Here is a 21,295-nt window from a genome sequence, read left to right on the forward strand (position 1 = left end):
AGTGTAGCTGGAGAAGATTCCCCAGATGAATGTGGTTTCAGAGAGGCTTATTTCATGGTAACTACTGAGTGAGAGCGTTGTGTGTCGTTGCTGCCGACCTCATGCCATCACTGTTTTTTTTTTTTAGTTGCACACTGTTTCTGCACTTTTGCCTCACAGGAGAAGAAGCTCACAGGTTTGAATCCCGGTTCCTGTGCAGAGTTTGCATGTTCTCCACATATCTGCATGGGTTTCCTGCAGGTGCTGAATCTGACTGTGTAACTGTACTTTGTATGGTTGTATATGTCACAATAACTTTACCGTTACTTTTTAACTTTACACTGGAGAATTTTCTATCAGCTCCTAAATCACCAGACTTCCTTGACTGTCTTATACTTGAATATATGATTACAATTATTAATAAAATGTATTCATATGCAGTTGATTGCCCATCTTTCCAGACCTCTGACCTCGAATAAAAATCAGATGCAAACCTTTAAGTAATGCATTTGAGAGCCTCTGCTGCACATCTGTGCATACTGCAGATTTTGGATTGTGTATTACTGATAACAACCTATATCTGAACACTTCAGTGATCAATAAACGTCATGTTAACGAGCGACGACCATCCTGATCATGTCTGATGAAAAGAAGACCAGCAGAAACATTTACTTTGTTAGTATTCATAATAGTTTGTATACACAATGTATAGGAGCACCAATAAAAAAACATCTTTTTTTCCAAACCTTTTTTCAACATTTTTTAAAAAGCCACAGATTTTTTTTTCTTCCTACAGAAAGCAAAGAAAGCTCTGTACATGAACAAGCAACAACAGAATTCCTCATCGTGAGCTGCGGAGCGAACAACTCGGCTGCTCAAATTCATATCATCTCTGAAGCAAAAAAAACAAAACAAAAACAAAAACAAAAAAAACAAAACAAAAACATAAAAAACAAGACCAGCTGCCTGCTGCTTACCTAGGACACTACGTTACACAAACAGCTTTTTGATATTTAAAACACAAGATATGTAAGAAATGTACTTTTCAAAAATTGTGAAAAAGTGCAATACAGGTTCAACTGTTTACAACTCAATAGATTATTTCCCAAATGGAGTTCGGTCCGTTTTCTCCCCCCCTTTTGTTTTCAATCATTTTTTCCCCAAAAAAACTTGTTCCTTGTTTGTATCCATAGTTAAAATCTCTTACAGTTATATTGACATTCATGACGATGTACATTTATGAGAAACATGGTATTCACAAAAGTAGAGCAAATTACTATGATTGCAAATGACAAATTTCTTTGGGTAAGAGGGTAATGAAAAACTAGTTTCTTAGATGAACTTTTTTTTCCTTTTTTTTCTTTTTACATCGGATTTGTGTATAGAACAAGCTTGTTTGTCTTATTTTTTTTCTTCATACAAAAACTACCATGTAAAAAAAAATCTGGGAGTCCCATTCAAAAGGCCAACATCTTTGCATCGTAGAAGATTTGTAAAAGAACCCGGGCATCTGATGAAGAACAGCAGGAAAAATACAGCAAACACACTCCGCTGCGGGAACAATGCACACGTGGTTCAGCAGTACAGACGTCTGAAACCAAATATTGGTTTTTTTTTGGAAAAAAGAAGGACACACACATTCGACCGAACTTCTCATATAAAAGATAACTCGTCTGTTGCAGGTGATTGACTGATTGACTGGGTGCCACGTGAGGTGGGGTTTTTTTTTGTTTGTTTGTTTTTTTTTTAAAGAGGGGTGGGGGTCAGCGCCCTGAGTCCTAGGTACCCCTGACCTGTGAGGAGATACTGTCAAGTCCCACAGAAGAACAGAAACCGCCGTGGCAGCGAGTGACAGCACAACTCCGTGGAGAGCCGAGTCGTCTCGACGTACAAACACGTTGGTAAGGCTTTTAAAACGGAGCTCCCACAACAAACAAAAAGACTGAAAAAAGAAGACGTTTTAATGTACAAAGCGGGCAACACAATGCCAGAGAAGAATGTACTGTAGAAATCAGGCTTCTCTCCCCTTTTGATATGAAAACAGAGCTTCAGGACTCACTTGTAATCCCACTTTCATCCCAAATAATAACAATGAAACATGGGAAACATCAAAAAGAATGAGGCAGTTTAAAAAAAACACAACATATGTACATGTTTATAAGGATATGTGTGTAAAAAAATAATACAATAACATAGAAAATAATAAAAAGTCATGGCACAATATATGACACAAGGGGGTAGAAACAAAACAAAACAAAAAAACACGTTTATGAATAATGTCGGCTTGTAAAGGGGGGGCTGAAATCCAATGTTCACTTCACTGAAACGGCCCAATAGATATACAAAATGCACAGAAAGAAAACACTAATCAAACAAACACTGTGTGTAGACTGCGCCGCATGAGCACCAACATCAAAAACCAGCATATTTTTGGACTTTCTCCTTTTGACTTGACATTGAATCAACCGTTGTCTCAACTTGAGTGAGCATTCGCAACAAAAAAAACAAAACAAAACAAAAAAAACGAAAAAACCCCAAAAACTACCGCACGTATTTTTGCTGAGGAGGAAAAAATTCACAATCTTCCGGTTGAAAGCGACCAATGTTTTAAAAGTTCATTGTCTCTGAGAATTCTTCATAAAAAGATGAAGCGTGTCACTTTGTCTTCCCTCTCATGGCGATCTCCTTCCTGAGACTGAGCAAGGTAAGCCGAAAAAAAGTTCCTAAAGTTTCAGTCTGGAGTTTTTTTTTTTTGTTGTTGTTGTTTGTTTGTTTTCTCTGCAGGGGAGTTTTCTTGGGAAGCCATTTTTGTGTCCACCAGCGTCTGGCTCCCCAAGGTTTCTGTTTGGGTGTTTGACTTTTAGAGTGTGTGTGTGTGTATGGATGAGAGAGTGTGCGTGTGAAGAGGTGTGTGTGTGCGCGTGCATGCTCATGGCGCTGTGGTGATGGCGTTCAGGTCCTTCATCAGGCCCTCGAGGTGGGCCATCTCCTCGGTCAGCTCGTCCGGCTCGTAGCTCTGAGGGAGAGGAACAGGGTTACTGCGAGGGGCGGGGGAGGGGCAGGGGGGGAGGGAGGCAAGCACCTGGAGGGGGGGGAGGGAAGGAGGAAGGAAGTAAGGAAGGGAGGAGAAGAGAGGAAGAGGAGGAGAGGGTCAGTCAGGGATCTTCCACAGAGGACAGAGGGGGGAGTAGTATGGGTGGGGTGAGGCGAGCTGGGAGGGGATGATGGGTCAATGGGACTGCAGCAAACGAAAAGCAAAAACATCCAAAAAACCAAAGAAGAAGCCGGTGGCAACAGATGGTCAACAGCCAATCAAAGGATTAGGACACGGAGAAAATATTTAAATGGTAAAAAAAAAAAAAAAAAAAAAATCATTCCAGTTATGGGGTTTGTTAAGATCAGTCGTTAAATGAATTGATTGATTGAAAAGGCAGCCGACAACGCCACAAATAAATGATGAGATTGAAGTTGGAAAGAATAAAAAGAGAGAAAGAACAAACAGAAAATGTGGTTAAAACCTGTAAATATATAATCCAGTGCCCAAAGAAAACCTGACATGGATTTGGAAGGAATGTGTGATTGGTATATTTTTAACAAGACAGTATTCAGCACCGTAAACGTCTGGTAAAAAGAGACGGGCTGCAGTGCTACGAGCAGCCAGTGTGGGGCGCTATACTCACGCTGTCTACATCCTCCAGCATCTTGCTGGTCTCTGGCACATCAGGGGCGTTGGGCACAGTGACGATCATCGGTGTTCGTGTCCTTCCTAGTGTTCCGATAGAGGCTGTTTTAACGACGTGGGGGTGAGTTGGAGGCCCTGAACGTGACACAAACACACAAACATACAGCAGTCAGTGAAGGCAACATGGATAACTGCTCTCTCTGTTATATAAAAACTTCAAGTCAATCTGTTTTAATAAAACTTTTCTTAACTCGACTGTGTGAATGGGCTTGAAAGTTGGCTTTTTACTTAAGGTTGTTGCAGAGAAACACTTAAAAGGTTTCCTCTGAGGAAAAAACCTTAAGGTATTTACTGCACTGAAATTGAGATTGCATTGAGATTTAACAGTCTACAGTTACCATGGAGACTGTTTGTTTGCCTGCACTGGCAATCGTGATACCTGTTATTATCTCCATCCAAGAGGTGCAAAAAATTGTGAAAAATTTGTCTGTTCTGGCAAAAAAAGAGGTAAATAATCACAGAAAGGAATCTGTTCACTTGAAGTAACTGTTCCAATAAGATAAACTGTTCTGAAACAATTATCTCTGTAAAAAAATCAATTATAGCAAAGATGAGATCTTCATCTAACAAGTTATTTGTCTGTTTGTTTATTGTTGATTTCATCTCCACTTTAGGCAACAGTATAAAGCCTAAGAGCTAGAAAAAAAAGAAAACTTTAGTGAAGACTTTAAAGAAACTTTGAGGAGAAGACTTTAAAGTGTTTTGTGACATTTATTTTAAGGAAACATTAATTCAGCCTTTGAGGAAAAGCCGAACATTAGAGGGTTTGTGCAACTGGCTCAAGAAGATTGACTCAAAAAAAAAAAAAAAAAATCAAATTAGGTTAATAATGAAATAATCATAGTCAACAAATCCCATTAAAGCACCAGAACCAACCAAAACAAACAATGCATTGATCACTACTAACAAGTATGGCCTCTGTATTCAAAGCCCGAGTGTAGTCCTCTTCTGTGCTACAAAGATCCATTGATGTCAAAAAAAAAAACTACAGACATCAAAAATACATCATGAGCTGCACTGTTCATGCTGACATGTTTCACACACAATGTAGTCTGTTTTATGACGATCCCACATGCACCATCCTTCTGCTTTAAACACTAGCACTACCACCAAATGTGCATTAGTTAGAAAATTTTCTAGTTCTGAAAGTATATAAAATACTCATATTATGTGTGAGTGTGTTGATTTACATCTTCAGTATGAACCAATGGAGATCAGTGCCGCAGCCAGGCCGGAGAAGTCTGAACGTATTAAAACACAGACGAAAGAGCTGTTGGTTTTGGTCTTTTTATGAAATTTCTGGACAAAAATAAAGAATATCACCAGTCTTGCCCTTTTACTTTTACAAATAAGCATTGTTAAAACCTGTTTTTCTCTGTTTTTCGCAAGTGAATTTTCCTGTTTTATGTGCTTGTAAAAATAAATGCTATTATAAATCCTTCATTCCCTCCTAAAATCAACTACTAAATGCTCTGTAGTTTTTTTTTAAACCATTTTAAAACCTTGTTATTATTGATTTAAGGTTTATATGCTCTTAAGTTAAATTGAATTAAATTAATAACTTTTCTTTTGGCAGAGAAAACTTGGCATCAAAATATCAGAATCAATAGACAATTACATAAAAACTGAAGCAAATCTAAAATTCTTAATCAATGTAATGCCTATAAAAATATGAAAATACTTCTATCAAACTTTACCTAATCAATATTATCACATAATGCATCATAAATCAATTTTTTCTGAGATCCCTGGCCGTTGTCCGGTCACAGTCTGAACAGCTTGGCTGACAGTCGGCGGTCTTGTAGTCTGACCTGACCTGAGCAGACCTGTGTGTGTGTGTGTGTGTGTGTGTGTGTGTGTGTGTGTGTGTGTGTGTGTGTGTGTTTGAGGTGTGTGTGTTTGCGCTCACCAGTCTGAGCCAGCAGAGGAGTGCTGGGCAGCGCGGGCGACTCGTATGATGGATGGCTGGTGGCGGGGATCGCGGGTACGGCGAAGCTCTTGAGCGGGTGGGCGTGGGCGTGCGGGTGGGCCGAGCGGTGCGGGGGCAGGTTGCTGGAGTAGCTGGGCTCCTCCTCCGTGGTGGTGGAGCCGTGGTAGCTGCCCTCGGGGTCGGCCATGATCTCCGAGGGGCAGGAGGCCTGGGAGGAGGCGGTGGGCGGAGGGAGGGGCTCCGAGCTGGGGGTGTTCCTCACCGACTCTGGAGAGGGGAAGAAGGGAAGTTGAAGAGGGACAAAGATGATGAGAACAAAACCACATTTCTTCTGTTTATGTACATTTTTGTGGTTTTTATTTCACAATTACTTTGACAATGTATGTTTTATTGCTTTCAGTACCAGTAAACCTCTTTTCAATTGAATAAAGCAGATGGATTTAGAGGCTTTAGCTGATTTCCAATGAGCTTCATTCTGTCTTCATACAGTATCTATGCACCACATCCAATGAGAGTACTAAGATGCTTAGTTAACAGCTGATCAATACAAAACTGTCCACAAGTTTGACATTTGTCTGAGTAAATCTTTAAGCAAAAATGCCAAAAATTCATTGGTTTCATTTTCTCAAATGTGAATGTTTGCTTTTTTTCTTGGATTTGTCTGAGCTGTTCATAAACGCACCAGAAAGACAGTTGATCGCTGTGTCTCATTTCCAGGACGTCAAATACAGACGAAAAATAATACAGCAAAAAATAATAAGAAATACCTCAGCAGATAGAGACACCACTACACATTTTTGGTGGGTCATAAGCAATGATCGAAAGGGATTATATATCTGAGTCTACACACATCTGAGTCTTTTTTCTTTTCGGGAAAATAATGCATTGCTTAAGCTGCAAACTGTTAGTGTATTTAATTTCTGCAAGAAAGAACCGAGAACCTGTCCATCAGAATTGTTTGCCTCAATGCATATCAGTTCCTTTCATCGATGCCTGCATGTTGTGAGCTGCAAAACAATGACATCAAACTCGTGTGGCTACGTTGCTGGAAACTTGCAACAAAAAGGAGTCGCTGCGGAGAGGAAGAAACGGTCCAATGCGTGGCTTCATTTCACAAAGAACAAAGAACTCTGTTGTTATGCCTGGAAAATGATCATTTCGGGGTGGAAACATCAGCAGCAATACGTCGAAACATCTTTCTACACAACATGGGCTTTACTTCCAGGAATGACATCTATTTTACAGATCACAACTGTGCTACTGCTTCCCAAACAAGCAGCACAAGGGTTAATATCATATGTTATACTAATATTAGTACCACAGAGGCAGGCTTAGCAGATATTTTGCTTTGACAAAGAAAACCTTAAACAAATGCTAGACAGATATTTTCTTATTCCATCTATTTTGCATTACAGATGAACAGCGAGCTTTCAGGCTACAGCTGGAATCAAGGCAGGAATCAATACTAAATAAGATTGATAAGAATAACAAGTTAATTTCTTTTGTTAGAAGTTGAAGTGAGAAGAGGAGCATAAAAACACGATTTCAGGCGAGGTCAGAGAAGATGGTTAGTAACACTTTGTAAAAGTAAAACATGAACGTAGCAAGATGGCGGCTGCATGTAAATGAATGAGTAAATGACAGATCAATGAGTGAATATGAGCCTGTCCTGCTACTCTGTCTTCCTCCTGCTGTCCAGCAGGTGGCAGTGTCTCACCTGTAGAGTCCACCCTGTCTAGATGGGAGATGGGGGTGGCGCAGGCGTGCGGGCGCGGGTGCCCGCTGCCCTGGTGGTAGAGGTAGCTGCGTGTCGGCGACGCCAGGCTGCCCATGTGATAATGGTGGTGATGGTTATCAAGGGAATGGATGGGGTGAGCACTAATCACAGCTGTGGATGGAAATGGATACACAAACACACACAAATAAACACACACAGAGGACGAGATGTTAAACCAGCTGTAATGATGAAGGATGTGGAAGTACTGCTGGTGAGACACACACACACACACACACACATGCAGTTTCTATAATAAACTCACTTAAATATTCTTTATATTCTCAGTCTGTCACTCAGTCATCAAAGCAGTCCCCCCAGGAAGTTGCAAACTCAACCAATCCCTGTGGATTCTGCATGACCTGGCAATTTTGTCCAATCACCGCAACTTTACTGCAAATCCATCCATGAGTTCCACCAATCACAGGAGTCCTCGGCACAAAAGTCGTAAACGTACGCCTCAATCAACCAGCACAGTGCTTTTTAATTTTCTTTAATTTTAAATTTTTTATTTTGTCACGGGTCCTGAACAAAAGTACAAGGTTTGCTTCTAAAATTTAAGCATATTTTGGTTTTTTTTGGTAATACTGAGCCTTTAAAACTCAGCTGTTTTATTCTAAACCGAACAATCTGCCTTGATTTTTAATGAATTACACCAAGAAAGCTGGTTTATTCTGCAATTTTCACTTGCTCCTGCAATTTCATAACAACATTGCAACGTGCATCTCAATATTTTAGAGAAGCTGTTGCAAAATCAGGTATTTTAAGCTGCAACAATCACAAAAAAACATGAAATCCTGGAGGGACTGCCAAAGTCAGAAAAACAAATAATAAAAACATTTTGTGAGAGGAATGAAATGGACTTCAGCATGAGATAATTCTGGAAATCGGTAGTTAGTTAACAAAATATTTGTGCTGTAATTTACAAACCTGAAGTGACAATTTTTCAAATCGGCCGCTCACTGTCTGTAAATTACGAGCAGTTCTACTTCACACACACACACACACACTAACACACACACACTTACGCTGAGGCGGCTGTGCGTCAAAAGGCATCATCATTTTAGGCCTCATCCCTCGTCGGCCTGCTAGTGTAGACATGCTGTCCTCTGATTCGTGGCCTAAAAGGTATGGTGGAAACCAGCCAATCAGAAAGAGCTGCTACTCTACTGTTGTTTTTGTGACTGATCCTTCAAGTAGATCTCAGGATCTTCAGTAAATCTTCAATTTTTGAGCTTTGGTTGCATTTCTAAACATTAAACCCCTTCATTCTTTTGTTATGAACTGAACTGTACCTGCAGACGGCTGTAGTGCCGGCAGTGTGCCTTGGCAGCACTGCCATCATGACAAGTAATGGGCATAATGTATGAAAAGCATGAAATGTTTTGCATGATAATCACAGAAAAACAAACAGCAAACACAAGTGTTGACTTGTGAAAACAAAAACACTGTGAAATTCTCAAAGACTCCTCCACTTATGCTCCTGGATGCAAACCTGAACATATTAACACATTTCCTGCCTAAAAAACCAACTGTTTTCTTAGTCAAGCTTCCAAAATGTACTTTCCTGACTGCCAGCCAAACTCCTGAAGTTTGCTCAGTGTTATTATGCATGTGAGCTCAGGCAGTCAGGGTGACATTTCACTTTGATCTCCTTCCCATAACATCAAATTTTAAGTCTACCCCCAGGGGCACGGACTGACCACGGTAGGAGTTGCGCCGCTGCTGCAGGTGGGGGTTGCTGTCCAGGCCGCTGTCAGCCGGCGTGATGTCCTGCGAGGTGCGGGGGATGGGCGTCTCGGTCATGACTGGGTTGGGGTCCGGCGACTTGTCCATGGGCTTGAGCTCCAGCCTCTCGTGGTGAATCCAAAGATCAGGAGGCTTCAGGTCTTTGGAGTTTCCCTTGTATTTGTGGGAGCCGTTTGAAGACTTTGAGGCAGCTCGTTTTCTGCGGGAGAGAAGACGGAGGTAATGATGAAAGACTGATCTCATTTACAGAGAGAAGGCGGCGAAGTGACCGAAGGACAAGGAAGAAGAGACACAGGAGGGAGCCGAGCTGCAGAGGAGTGAGAGTTCAAACAGTGGTTCCCAACCTTTTTCTGCAAGAGACCCTTTTTCTGTCACTGAGCAAACTGACAACCCCTGACTAAGTGAAATATTCAATGGATATTTCAAATCATATTCAATGCATAACAGTAATGGCAAAGAACAACTGATAAACTGTACAACTAACCCAAATAGTGAACACAATACCTGCAGGAAGTTTCTGTAAAATGAGTAATTTGGATCGGAGCTGCACGATTAATTGAAAATATCAAGATAGGAATACGGAGAAGTGCAATATCCAAATTGCAGAAGCTGCAATTATTTTGACAATGGAAAACTTTGTGACAAAGCAGCATTTTAATGAAATACTGCAGTGCTGCAGACAAGTCCCGGCCCACAAATCTTGTTCCCCAGATGCTTGTTTAGCACAGACACCAACAAATGTCACATCATCAGGATTTTAACAGATTTTTTGGAGTAAAAATGAAAACTGTGATCCAAAAATGATCATTGCCATTAATCTTGAATTATATCACAATAACAATATCATTTGAAAGAACTGCAAAATTACTTTTTTCCCCAGCATATTGAAAAAAGGCATATTTTTAAGGGTAGCTGCAGTATGTACTGAAAGTAAAGAGGCAAAGTATGCAAGGCAGAGCACAGCGGATGTATTTAAGAAAGGCTGGAGAAAGAAAAGGTCTGAGCGTCTTACTTCTTCTGGTGGGACGTGGTGCGCCGCGTGCACAGGAAGGCGCCCACCACAACCACGATGATGGTGAAGGCTCCCACTGAGATGATGATGACAATGACCAGGATGTGATTTTCACTGTTGCCTCCCACCCCTGATTTACCTCGAGAGGAGAAAGACCGGATTAGACGAGATGCATTTATAAATACCTCTTCAAAGACACAGGTGAGTCATGAAGAGAGGAACATGTCACACGTAATTAAAATCAAAATATGGAGCCAAAATTTCTGATTTCAGAACGTACTGTCAGAGCAAAGGGACGTCATTTTCTTTTTTTTTTTAATCCAAACTGAAGAGGAATTTGAAATAGTGTTGTGTGAGGTATTTATTGACAGTCAGAGTATTAGTTAAAGTAGATGGCAGTCAGCACTGTCCCAGTTTTCAGAAGCAGGGAAGCCAAGCAATGTACTGCTGTGGACGAGGACAGCAGCAAAATGTATTTCAGCCATATTTTAGTTATATTTAGAACATCTTCACTGCTTTATCTTGCTGCCAGACAGCCTTTCCTGACAGTAAACTGCCATTATATGAGCCAAACATCAAATAACCAAACTCATTTTGCAAAACAGTTGGGTCCCCCTAAACAAATATAGTGTATGCTGTACTTGGAATATTCTGACTGCTTTATTTTGCTGTCAGATGGCCTTTTCTGATGGGAAACCGCTGTTATAAAAGCCAAGTATCGCTCTCTCCGCAACTACCAAACTCCATTGGCAAAATCAGTAATTTTACATTGCAGAACATCGGAGATGCTGGTCTACTGTTGCCTCACTTGCTTAGTTTGTTTGTGTTATTGTGTGACTTTGGCATTTCAAAAGGTTATTTTGGATTCACAAAAGACACACAATAACACAAACAAGTTTAGAGATTTACGTAGCGATAAACTATCAACTCCTGTATGGTGTGAAGTAAAATTATTGATTTTGCCAATGGAGTTTGGTTGGTTTGGAGAGAGGCTTATTAGGCTTCTATAACAAAGGTTTCCCGTTGGAAAAAGCTGTCTGAGGTCAAAGTAAAATATTCTACATTAAGTATACACTGAAACTGAATGTTTTTTTGTTATATTATTATTTTATTTTTATGAGGACCTCCTTTTAATTGGCTAAAATATGTTTTTCTGCTGACCCTGTCCACAGCAGTACATTGCTTAGCTGCGTCTCCAAACTGGGGGCATGTTGACTGCCATCTACTGTAGGTAATACGCTTACTGATCAGTAAGTACCTCACTTCAAACTCCACTTCAAATACTACAAACTATCCCTTTAAAGAAAGTGGGAGGAAAACCTTACCAACTGCAGTTCCAGGGTCCTGTGGATGTTGGTTTCCAGGAGGCCCGGGCTTCGGTGGAATATTTGAAGCTGAATCAAAACAACAAAAAAAATGTTTTACTTAAACTCTCCTAAAGTGTTTTTATGACCTCTTGGTGCTACATTATAATCTGAAAATCTCTTCAACACAAATAGATTTTGCCGGTCAAGCAGCCCAAGTTTTCATCAGCCCAGAAGATGGAAATCTTTAAAGAGAGAGGCAGACGAGGTGCAGAGTCAGCAGAGAAAGATAAAAGTGTGGAGGGGGAGTTTACCTTGGTCATTAGCCATTTTGTCAGAGGACTCAGCTTAACAGGCCAAAGGAGAGCAGGGAGAGACAATAAAAAGCAAAAAACAGGTTAGCTGAAAAGAGCAGCGAGGGAGACAGAAAGAAACCGAGAGATGGAGGATGTGAGGGAGAAAGGGGCAAAACTAGACGAATGAGAAATAGTGAGAAAACCAAACAGCAACAGTGAACTACAGACAGCCAAGCAGCTGATATTAAAAGCAAAGCATTCAAATACAAAATATTATAAACATTTCCTACAATTAGTACAATGAAACACACCGATTTTGAGTGAAATACAACACTAAACATTCATTTAAAAGGATGCAACCCCGTTAAAATATTCAGATAAAAACAAAATAGAAATAGAAATAGAAATTTTGCTGTAATTCGGTCATTCCCAGCCAATCAACAAGGCTTAGGAAACATCTCTATCTCCGCTTTCTCAAAAAGGACAACTTCATCAGGACAATTTGTCTAAAGTGTTATTCTTCTCAAATACACTTTTTTAAAAATCAAATTCAGTGAATATCTCTCTGTTCTGTGTGTGCTGAAAACAAATCAGCTCTGGCTCTGTAAACGGGAGTCAAAAAGTGGCTCGGACCGAGCAACAAGACACTTTTTCAGCCAATCAGCGACAGGCCGCGTTTGTATCTGCTGCACAAGACAAGACGAAGGTGAAGGGGAGCGAAAGAGACAGTAAATCTCCCGAAGGAGGATTTGTTTGGCTCTTGAGTTCAAACATAAATAATCTTTCTTCAGAATTGCATTTCTCGCCTTTAATCACAGGAGGTTTTACGCGTGCAGAGATATTTAAATCACGCAAACTCTTCACCAGATCATAATTTCTGCAATGTGAAGACCTTTGTTGTGGCGGTGAAAGTCAAATCTTAAAGCTGAACAAAATGGATGCTAATGTTTCTCCTCTCTGCTGTAACTCTGAGATTGTCTCTGGTCACGTCTGAAGCTACGAAGCTATCGGTCAGGTATCATAAATGGATTGTGTTTTATTTTTGGCGTCCCGATAGAGAGAGACTCTTGGTCATATTATACATTTCAAACATGAGGTTATTCAGTCTGACTTGTGGAAGAATATTTTGCTGTTTTGGTTCAAGGATGCTGCTCCAACAAAAAAGTCTTATAATAGAGAGTATATCCAATGAACTCATCTCGAGTATGTGTACACTTTCTAAAAAGGACCCTTATTTATAATATATTGGACCTTTGCTGTCATCCTTCATACTACAAGGACTTCCTCTAGTCTGTCTCTGTACCTTGCCTACTGCAAAACCAATTTTCCTGTAACCTTGCTATTTGTATTGATATACTATATTTCATGTTGACTTTCTCTGCTGTATAGGATAGGGAGGGGTTGAGGATGGAAATATCGCCCTTTATTTTAATTTCTCACTCTTACCGACTCATTTTAATTGTCGTTTCATGTCTGAGCTGTGTTGTTACGTGCTGAAGATGAAAGCTGATGTAATCAAAATAAATCTTAAATCTGCTCTGATTGATTCTTTAGGACGCTTGAGGGCAAAATAACATTACAGTCTAATGTTCATTAAAAAATACTTTATTCCATTTAAAGACGCTTTCAGATTAGCTTAAGCTTTGCATGAAAAAACGCAGCCCCGACATGTTTTGCAGTGTGCGCCATCTGATAAATCTGTGACACATTAATCTGTTACTAAAACTGGACTTCCTGGTTTCTCACCAGTACATTAAAAAACACACCCACCGGTGCAGCCCCCTATATTATTTTAAAGTAGAGCTGTTTTCCGTCCGAATGAAATAACATTTTAGATAACTGTAATAAAAATGTAATGAAACAAGGAAACCCACTCTGGAAACTAATTCAAATAAACTGAATTGAATTAAAGATGAAATAAAAACAAAAACTAATGAAAACTACAAAACTAATGTAACTCTGCTCTTAAAGCTTGCTAATGAATCTGTGATGGCATGACTGATGTTTTAGCAAACACTTGCCTATTAACACATCCTGCAGAGACGGAGCAAAATTAGCATTCACTTGTCGTCGTGCTGTTGGCGACCTGACTAATGCAAATCCAATATTCATTCTCTCTCCATTTAGCTCTTCGGGAGTTCCACCAACTCCAGGGGAAAAAAATATATGGCTCTTAAAGTACTAGGTGGTGTTATAAACTGGCAAAAGGGCGGACGCAGCTTCCACTGTGCCACCGCGCCTCATCCCGTCTCGTTTTTCAGACTTACTCTTTGGCGTGCGGAAGTGCACGGCCTCAGACATCGGGCCCATGCCCTTTGAGTTTCGGGCCTGGATCTTGAAGTAGTAGGTGGTGTCCAGCGTCAGCTCCTGGATCTGGTGGGTCAGACGGTTTCCAACCACTGGTTCAATGACCCAGTCGTGGACCTCAGCGTTTACATCTGTACTGTAGTAGATGATATAGCCTGAAACGGAGAAGATCAGAGAGAGAGATTCAGTGGCTTTAATGCTGTGCAAAATAAGATAAACTGCAATGTTTTGTGCTTTATTCTTCCAAGTCAACCTCCACGATCAGAGTCATCCATCACACCCTTTATTGGATTCATATAATTTACTGCATTACATCTGCTTTTAGTAAAAAGCCTTCTGTGCAGTGATCAGAAGGAGATGGAGGGTCCTCTCTGACCATCACTGCATAAAAAACTCTAAAAAGTGCAAATAAACCATATTTCCTTCGGCATTTTATAAGTGTAATCATTTTAAGTTGATCAATTTTCCCCCTAAATGTGATTTAATTAGTGAAGGTTTAATGCCGAGTTGTTACAAAGACATCTAAAAGCTTCAAATTAAAGACAACAACACATAAATCTCACTTTTTTTTAAGTCCAGAAACACTACATTCTTTTTATGGTTAAGGACGCATATATCAATTAAACATAAATCTCGATTTATTTGAGACCATAAAACTGAGACACACAAGGGAGACTCTGAGACTCACCAGTGATCTTTCCGTTGGCCTCCGAGGGCGGCTGCCAGTTAACAATTATGGTGCGAGGTTTGTTCTCTTTGCTCACCACGGTCACGTCTTTCGGGGAGGAGCTGGGAACTGTGGGGCGGCGGAGACACGACATGTGGCATGTTGAACAGTGTTGCACTTAACTTTCACTACAAGATAAGAGTAAGCTGTGTGTGTGTTTTGCATATGTGACCACCAATTAGCTGAGTAAAGGGCATAACAATTCTATGATATGTGATTGCAATTTCTTTTTTGATGCGCTGGCGTGTTCAGCTCAGATTTTGCAGCAATGAGAGGTTAAAAAAGAACAAAGTGGACAGACATCTTCAAACAAAGCATCAGGGCAAGTCAAAACTAAAAAGAAAGACAGTGTTTGATAGTTGAGAAGCAAGTCAGTCATGTGGTTTGTTGTATTATTTATCAGTAGTTAATAATTATACATGTCATGGCAAATAATGATGTATTTTTGTAGGTTTGGGTCCTTCAGAGACAACAAATATCTCCCTGTTATAGTGTGGAGCTTAGCACATATTTGTTATGTGCACTTTATGTGTCTGAACGGCTTTTGTGTTGTGTATATTTTGTAAGTGCTCCTGCTGCCCTCAAAACTGATGATCTAAAGGTTATTACTCGATTGTAAATGAGTGTGTGTGTGTGTTTTTATGACCTTGTAGATACCATTCACTCGTGCACCCACACACACAAACCCCTGGCTGGGCAGAAATGAAAACTAGCTGTGCTCCTTCTCTATAATAAAAACAACAAAAAACTTCCACTCCTTGTTGATAGTCTAGTAAATCTCAATCTAATAATGCATATAAAGATGCTGTATCATAGGAAATTAGTTTTTGTTTTTCGTGCTTAATGCTTTATGGTCCGGTTTTAGCCACGGCTCACAACAAAAAATGGCCTCTGACACTTTCCAGCTGCAAATTTTATGATCTCCCGTATAAAGCCCAGTTCAGACCAAAGAGTCAAGTTGAGGAGATGAGTTAAAACTCGCAACGTTCTGAAAAGACATCAGTTTACACCAATGTGACCAGACGAGATGGTGTATCATCTCCATAGCAACGACTCTCTGTACCTCCGTTCTACCTGCCGGCTTTTATTTTTTAGCTGGATAGAATTTGTAGAGTCTTAAAATATGAATGAGGATAATGGTGGTGAGTTACTTGCTACGGTTGCCTTTCCTGTATTGATGAAATGGCAAAAACGGTGTGCGTGTAGGGAGTGAATGCATGCGAAGCAGAGGCGGTGAAGTTGTCAATTTAGCAGTAAATTTAAATTTTAAGGCTTGTGTCCAACAGACACGGCTGTTCCATCAACAAACCGATGAAGTGATCCTCTCTTTCCTCCGTCAAAACAAACAAACAAACCCTCTGCTGTTACTCACAGTTTGTAACCAATCAGCCAGCCTGAGTTGGAGACGGGCCAGTTCACACCGCTGCAACTTTCTTTAACGTTAAAACGGTTTTGTTGCACTGAACGAATCTTTGATCTGAGCGGAGCTTTAAGCACTCAGCATCGCAGGAATCCCACACAGACACTCAGGAGATTGTATGTTTTCAATACAGGACGGCAGATGGAATTAAAAGGACTATACATGTTGCCATGGTGACAGCACTGCCGAGTGATTTTAACACAGATACAGTCAATTTATGCAATTTTGATCCAGCTGACTCAGGGGAGACTGATAATTTACTGTCATCCCACAGATACAATGCCAAACAAAAGACAACATGAAGTTGTGCCCAGAAAAAACTAAAAGTAGCGGAATAATAATGAACCAAAACAAAATGGATTTTGTTCTATAAGCGTGAAGCCATAAAACTGTCAGGTGTTGGTTTGTGGCTCTATTGCTCCTCAGGTGGAGACACCAGGCCAAGGTTCTGCAAATCAAGAGAAAAATATAAACAAACATTTTTTTTGTTTGAACAGAAAACTGTACTACTATCATTATTGTTATCATGATTCTTCTTCTTATCATTTAATGATTAGTCCAGTTGCATATTTTGCACAGAAGCAGGGTTAGTCCAACTTACTCTCAGTGAACAGCGGAGCAGTGCTGAAATTATCTTCTGCAATCACCAAATTTTCTGCAGGTTTCCTCAATTTCACTGGTAGTTAATTTTAGATCTATTAATAAATACCTTTATTATTATTTCGGCTATATTAACAATGCAGTGACAGCGTGATTTCCCTCAGGTGTGTCCGCTCCTTCCCTCTGAGCTGCAAAAAGTGAAATGTTACTCCCAGCCAGCCAGGGGCTCGTTACACTGGACACGTGGTCGGTTTATGTCTTCGTGATCATGTACATTCTGTGTGTTTCTGCGTAGTTATTTGCGTGCGTGTGTTTGCGTGTGCTCTTACTGGTCTCAAAGGTGGTGCCCTGCGCGGTCATGCTCCACGTGCTCAAGCGTCGGCCTTTGGTCACCATGACGGAGAACTCGTACAGCGTGTTGGGCTTCAGACCCGACACCACGTGGTTCAGGCTGGTGGTGTTGGCCATCTGGGGAGAGGACAGTCAAACACACACACAGACACAGACAGACACACAAAAACACACACAACAAGAATTCAGTTTGATTGACAGCAGACTGCATTCACTGAACACCGATGGAGTCTTCAGTAAGTCGTAAGCATTTTGTCAGCTATAAGAACAAACTCATTTTTATCATTCTGAACACATTAACGATTATTTTTTTTCTATTCATTAGTCTGCTGATTTGTTTCTTGATTAACTGATTCATATTTTAGTCTATAAAATGGCAGAAATTTGTGAAAAATAACCATTGCAATTTCCATAAAGGGACAGTCCAGATGGCGGTCAACATGTCCCCAGTTTGGAGAAATAGGAGGAGAACCAGCATGCAAGTTGAGCAATGCACTGTTATGGACAGAGTCAGCAACAAAAGGTGTTGTAGCCACTTAAAAAAATATTTTCACTAATTTAACTTGCTGTCAAACATCCTTTTCCAGTGGGTAACTGCTGTTCCATAAGCCAAATATCATTCTCTCTCTCATTCAACCAGACTCCATTGGCAAAAACAGCAATTTTACCTTGCAGAACAGAGGAGATGTTGGTCTACTGCTGCCTCGCTTGGTTAGTTTGATTGCATTACTGTGTGACTTTGGTGAATCTGAACTAACCGTTTAAAATGCCAAAGTCACACAATAACTCAGACAAACTAACTGATCGAGGCAGCAGTAGACTGGCAACTCCTGTGCTCTGCAAGGTAAAATTATTGATTTTGCCAATGGAGCTTGGCTGGTTTGGAGAGAGAGATATTTGCCTTTTATAACAGTGGTTTCCCATCAGAAAAAAAGTGATATTGATTTTTTTAAGTGGCTAAAATATGTTTTGCTGCTGACTCTGTCTACAGTAGTAATTTAAGCTGAAGATGGCATCTACAAATGTCTTATTTTCTCTTGCCAATTCAATTCACCTTCAGATAAGACAAAAAGCAGCAAATCCTTATTGGTGAGAAACTGGAACAAGTAAATAATGAACACTTTTAAACGATTATTCCATTATTATTATCATTTATTTTCATCTCGATCGATTAATTGTTTCAGCTCTAAACACAACCAGTCTGATTTTTGAGCAGAGTTTAGCATACATTACATAAACTGACCACTGAGTGGAACCAGAACCTTTTACATTATGTGATGCTCCGTCATGTTTCGTGTTAATTTAGTGTACAAGTGTACAAGTGCAGCCATCATGAATGAGATGTAAACCTAAACACAAGAGAAACTGTAATAGTTATACAAGATCCCACAAAGCACAGGTGGATCTCACATTTCTAAGGCCTTACAAACCTGGCATTAGTCAGCACATTGAAAGAGCTCAAGTTACGTAACCATTTATCTTGATCTTTGCTGGCCTGAGCTGGCAGGAGAGAAAGGAGGCACAGCTTTTAGCTTGCTCGGGGTCGCGGCAGCAGTGAGTCAGGCTCGCCTGGTCTCTAACAGCCCTATCTATAACGTTGCGTGCTATGACAAAAGTGCAGCTGTCCGGCGGGGGCTGTCAAACAGAGGGCAGTGGGATACGGAAAAGAAAACACTCTGTCCTTTAGAAACACGCCGCTCGTTTGAGAGCAGCCGTCTCTTTAATAATGTACAAAGCTCGTCCGGCTAGACTCGCTCTAAGAGCAGTGAGGACATGAGGAAGAGGAGCATTAAGGTGAAGGCATCACTGCTGGTCATACTTGTATACATGATGCACACAAGATGTAGTTTTCAGAGTCCACACCCCACTGAAAAAGACCTCTCTAATAGACTCGTTAATATATTGAATTTGGTTAATAGGACAGAAACATAATGAGCCTGTGGAACTCTTTAATTACCACCACAGAGCGAGAATCAAACCAATTTGAGCATCCACTCATGGCAGCACAACTTAACTTTGTGTGTGTGTGTGTGTGTGTGTGTGTGTGTGTGTGTGTGTGTGTGTGTGTGTGTGTTCTGAGTATGGAGAATACACCGTCAGATCTACACCCTCTTCTTCTAGTTCTCAGTTTGTCTTGTCCTTGTTGAATAATTTAACAGTAAACGCAGGCCTTTATCTCAGCTCTGCTCGGTCACAGATTAGCGCACAACCATGAACACACACACATGCACACACACACACACACACACACACACACACACACACACACACACACACACACACACACACACACACTGTGATCTAGATTTCAGAGATAAGTAATCATTATAATTGTGCTGCAGGTCAAGAATCTGAATCTCAAACACCTTGTTTCGGGCTCTGCTCACTGTGACTCACTGCAAATATTTTAACTCCATCTAATACACTACGCTCATGCGCATGGCTGCTCTCTGTATGCACTTTGCATTTGTATGACTCTGATCCCCCCAGAAAATGAATGTAATATCCCACTGCTGCACCAGATCATTTCACTGAAATGAGCTTGTTTAGGATTATTACTTAATAACTGATCAACAGAAATTAATCGATTCAAATTCAGTTGAGTCAAGTTTATCATCATTTCATTTATCAACCAAAAATGAACTAATTTGAACTGCTCGATTTGGGCTGCTGGAAATTATAATTAGGATTTTTACCATTTTCTGTCATTTTATAGACTGATGAAAAGTATAACAGTGGCATTAAAGTTACATTCCTTACAGTTTTCATTAAATCAAACTCCATTTCTGACACTATTTAAGGTCCACATTTACTCAGCAAACATTAAATGTATTTGCATACAGGGTCTGCCATGCTTACTGCTGGATCAAATGGCCTGCCTACACACAAAGGATAACAGGAAATGATGCACATGTTCACTCTCCCACAGCCATGTTTGTTCCGTTAAAGCTATAATATGAAATATTTCTGCATTACAGTGTCTAAGAACACAAGACCTATGTTATATAATTTGTCGAGTTGTTTACTTACATTATCCAAAATACTTTCAACAATGATAAAGCCCAAAGTAATCGACAACTGATTCAAGGTAACAGTATGTTTGCTACTAGCTGCTACTTCCGGGGCAAACGTGACTAAAACTAACGTGAATAAAACTTTGGCAGTAGTGGTTGTTTAACAGAAAAGGAAACAGCTCCAGTGATCCTGCACAACGTCATCAAACTACGCCTTTTGTTCTTGTTTTAGTACAATAGACTCGCAGCAGCAGAACTTACATATTAAGTCACTGCTGTTCAACATTTCCTGCTGCTGCTGGTGTTAAACTGGTAAAACACAGGGTGGCTTTTACTGGGAAGCAGCCACAGGAAAAGTTGACATGTCATCGTAATGGAACTGATGCGCCTCCATCTTTTCAGTGAAATAACTTTAAAGTGTCCTGGTGGTGTGACGGAAACCACCTGCATAGCTGCAGCTTGAAGTCAGATCACAGTTGCTCATGGCGCAATAAAATAATGGCCAATCACTGACTTTATAATGAACACAGCACATATTTGTTTGGCTGCACAGTAAACTGATAGGTGGCTGTAACCATTTGCTGTCCAAGATTCTCCTCTTCTGTTGCATTTCTGACGAAGTAGCTGCTCAGCGACGGTTTGCTCTGGTATTAAACCTCATTTGCCGTTACCAGTCTTAACAACAGATGTTGTCAAATCACCAGGACGGAAATCTGAAAGGACCAGTGCATAGGATTTAGTGGCACTTAGCAGGGAGCTTTACACCTTACGTCACTCTCCCTTTCCAAAGTCATAGGAGAACCTACTGTGGCCGTAAAACACAAAAGGCCTTCTCTGCAGCCAGTGTCCGTTCTGAGCAGCTGAGATATATAGATATAAACAGCTCAGTCTATAATAATGAAAAATACTCTTAATTTTAAGGTGATTATACAAAAACATACTCGTGAATATTATATGCAGTTTCAGCCATATTCTACCAATAGATCCCTGTAAATCATACATACTGGACCTTTAGTATAGGAGTATATCTTTAATAGATAATGAAAATAATCCTTTGTTGCAGCTCCACCACTATACAGCCATTAAAAAG

At 40.3% G+C, this 21,295-nt stretch overlaps 1 protein-coding gene across 2 annotated transcripts in view; it reads right to left on the minus strand.

The window, feature by feature from the left end:
• Positions 1–646: 646 nt before the first annotated feature.
• The window catches only part of neo1a (neogenin 1a), a 261,271-nt gene continuing 240,622 nt past the window's right edge, over positions 647–21,295 (minus strand). The window contains exons 18-29 of one of the 2 annotated variants that reach the window (XM_084739418.1): positions 17,170–17,308; positions 14,782–14,889; positions 14,054–14,248; positions 11,805–11,837; positions 11,512–11,580; positions 10,187–10,325; positions 9,129–9,373; positions 8,454–8,546; positions 7,369–7,539; positions 5,631–5,918; positions 3,660–3,796; positions 647–3,061 (exon numbers count right to left, since the gene is read on the minus strand). In XM_084739418.1, the coding sequence (XP_084595544.1) occupies positions 2,909–3,061; positions 3,660–3,796; positions 5,631–5,918; positions 7,369–7,539; positions 8,454–8,546; positions 9,129–9,373; positions 10,187–10,325; positions 11,512–11,580; positions 11,805–11,837; positions 14,054–14,248; positions 14,782–14,889; positions 17,170–17,308 (1,770 nt within the window). In that variant the 3' untranslated portion in view covers positions 647–2,908. The remainder of the gene's footprint in view (positions 3,062–3,659; positions 3,797–5,630; positions 5,919–7,368; positions 7,540–8,453; positions 8,547–9,128; positions 9,374–10,186; positions 10,326–11,511; positions 11,581–11,804; positions 11,838–14,053; positions 14,249–14,781; positions 14,890–17,169; positions 17,309–21,295) is intronic. The other variant, XM_084739478.1, reaches the window with a different exon arrangement.

Source organism: Lutjanus erythropterus, chromosome 1, assembly GCF_056507025.1.
Source record: "Lutjanus erythropterus isolate fLutEry1 chromosome 1, fLutEry1.hap2, whole genome shotgun sequence".
Lineage (NCBI taxonomy): Eukaryota > Metazoa > Chordata > Actinopteri > Lutjaniformes > Lutjanidae > Lutjanus > Lutjanus erythropterus.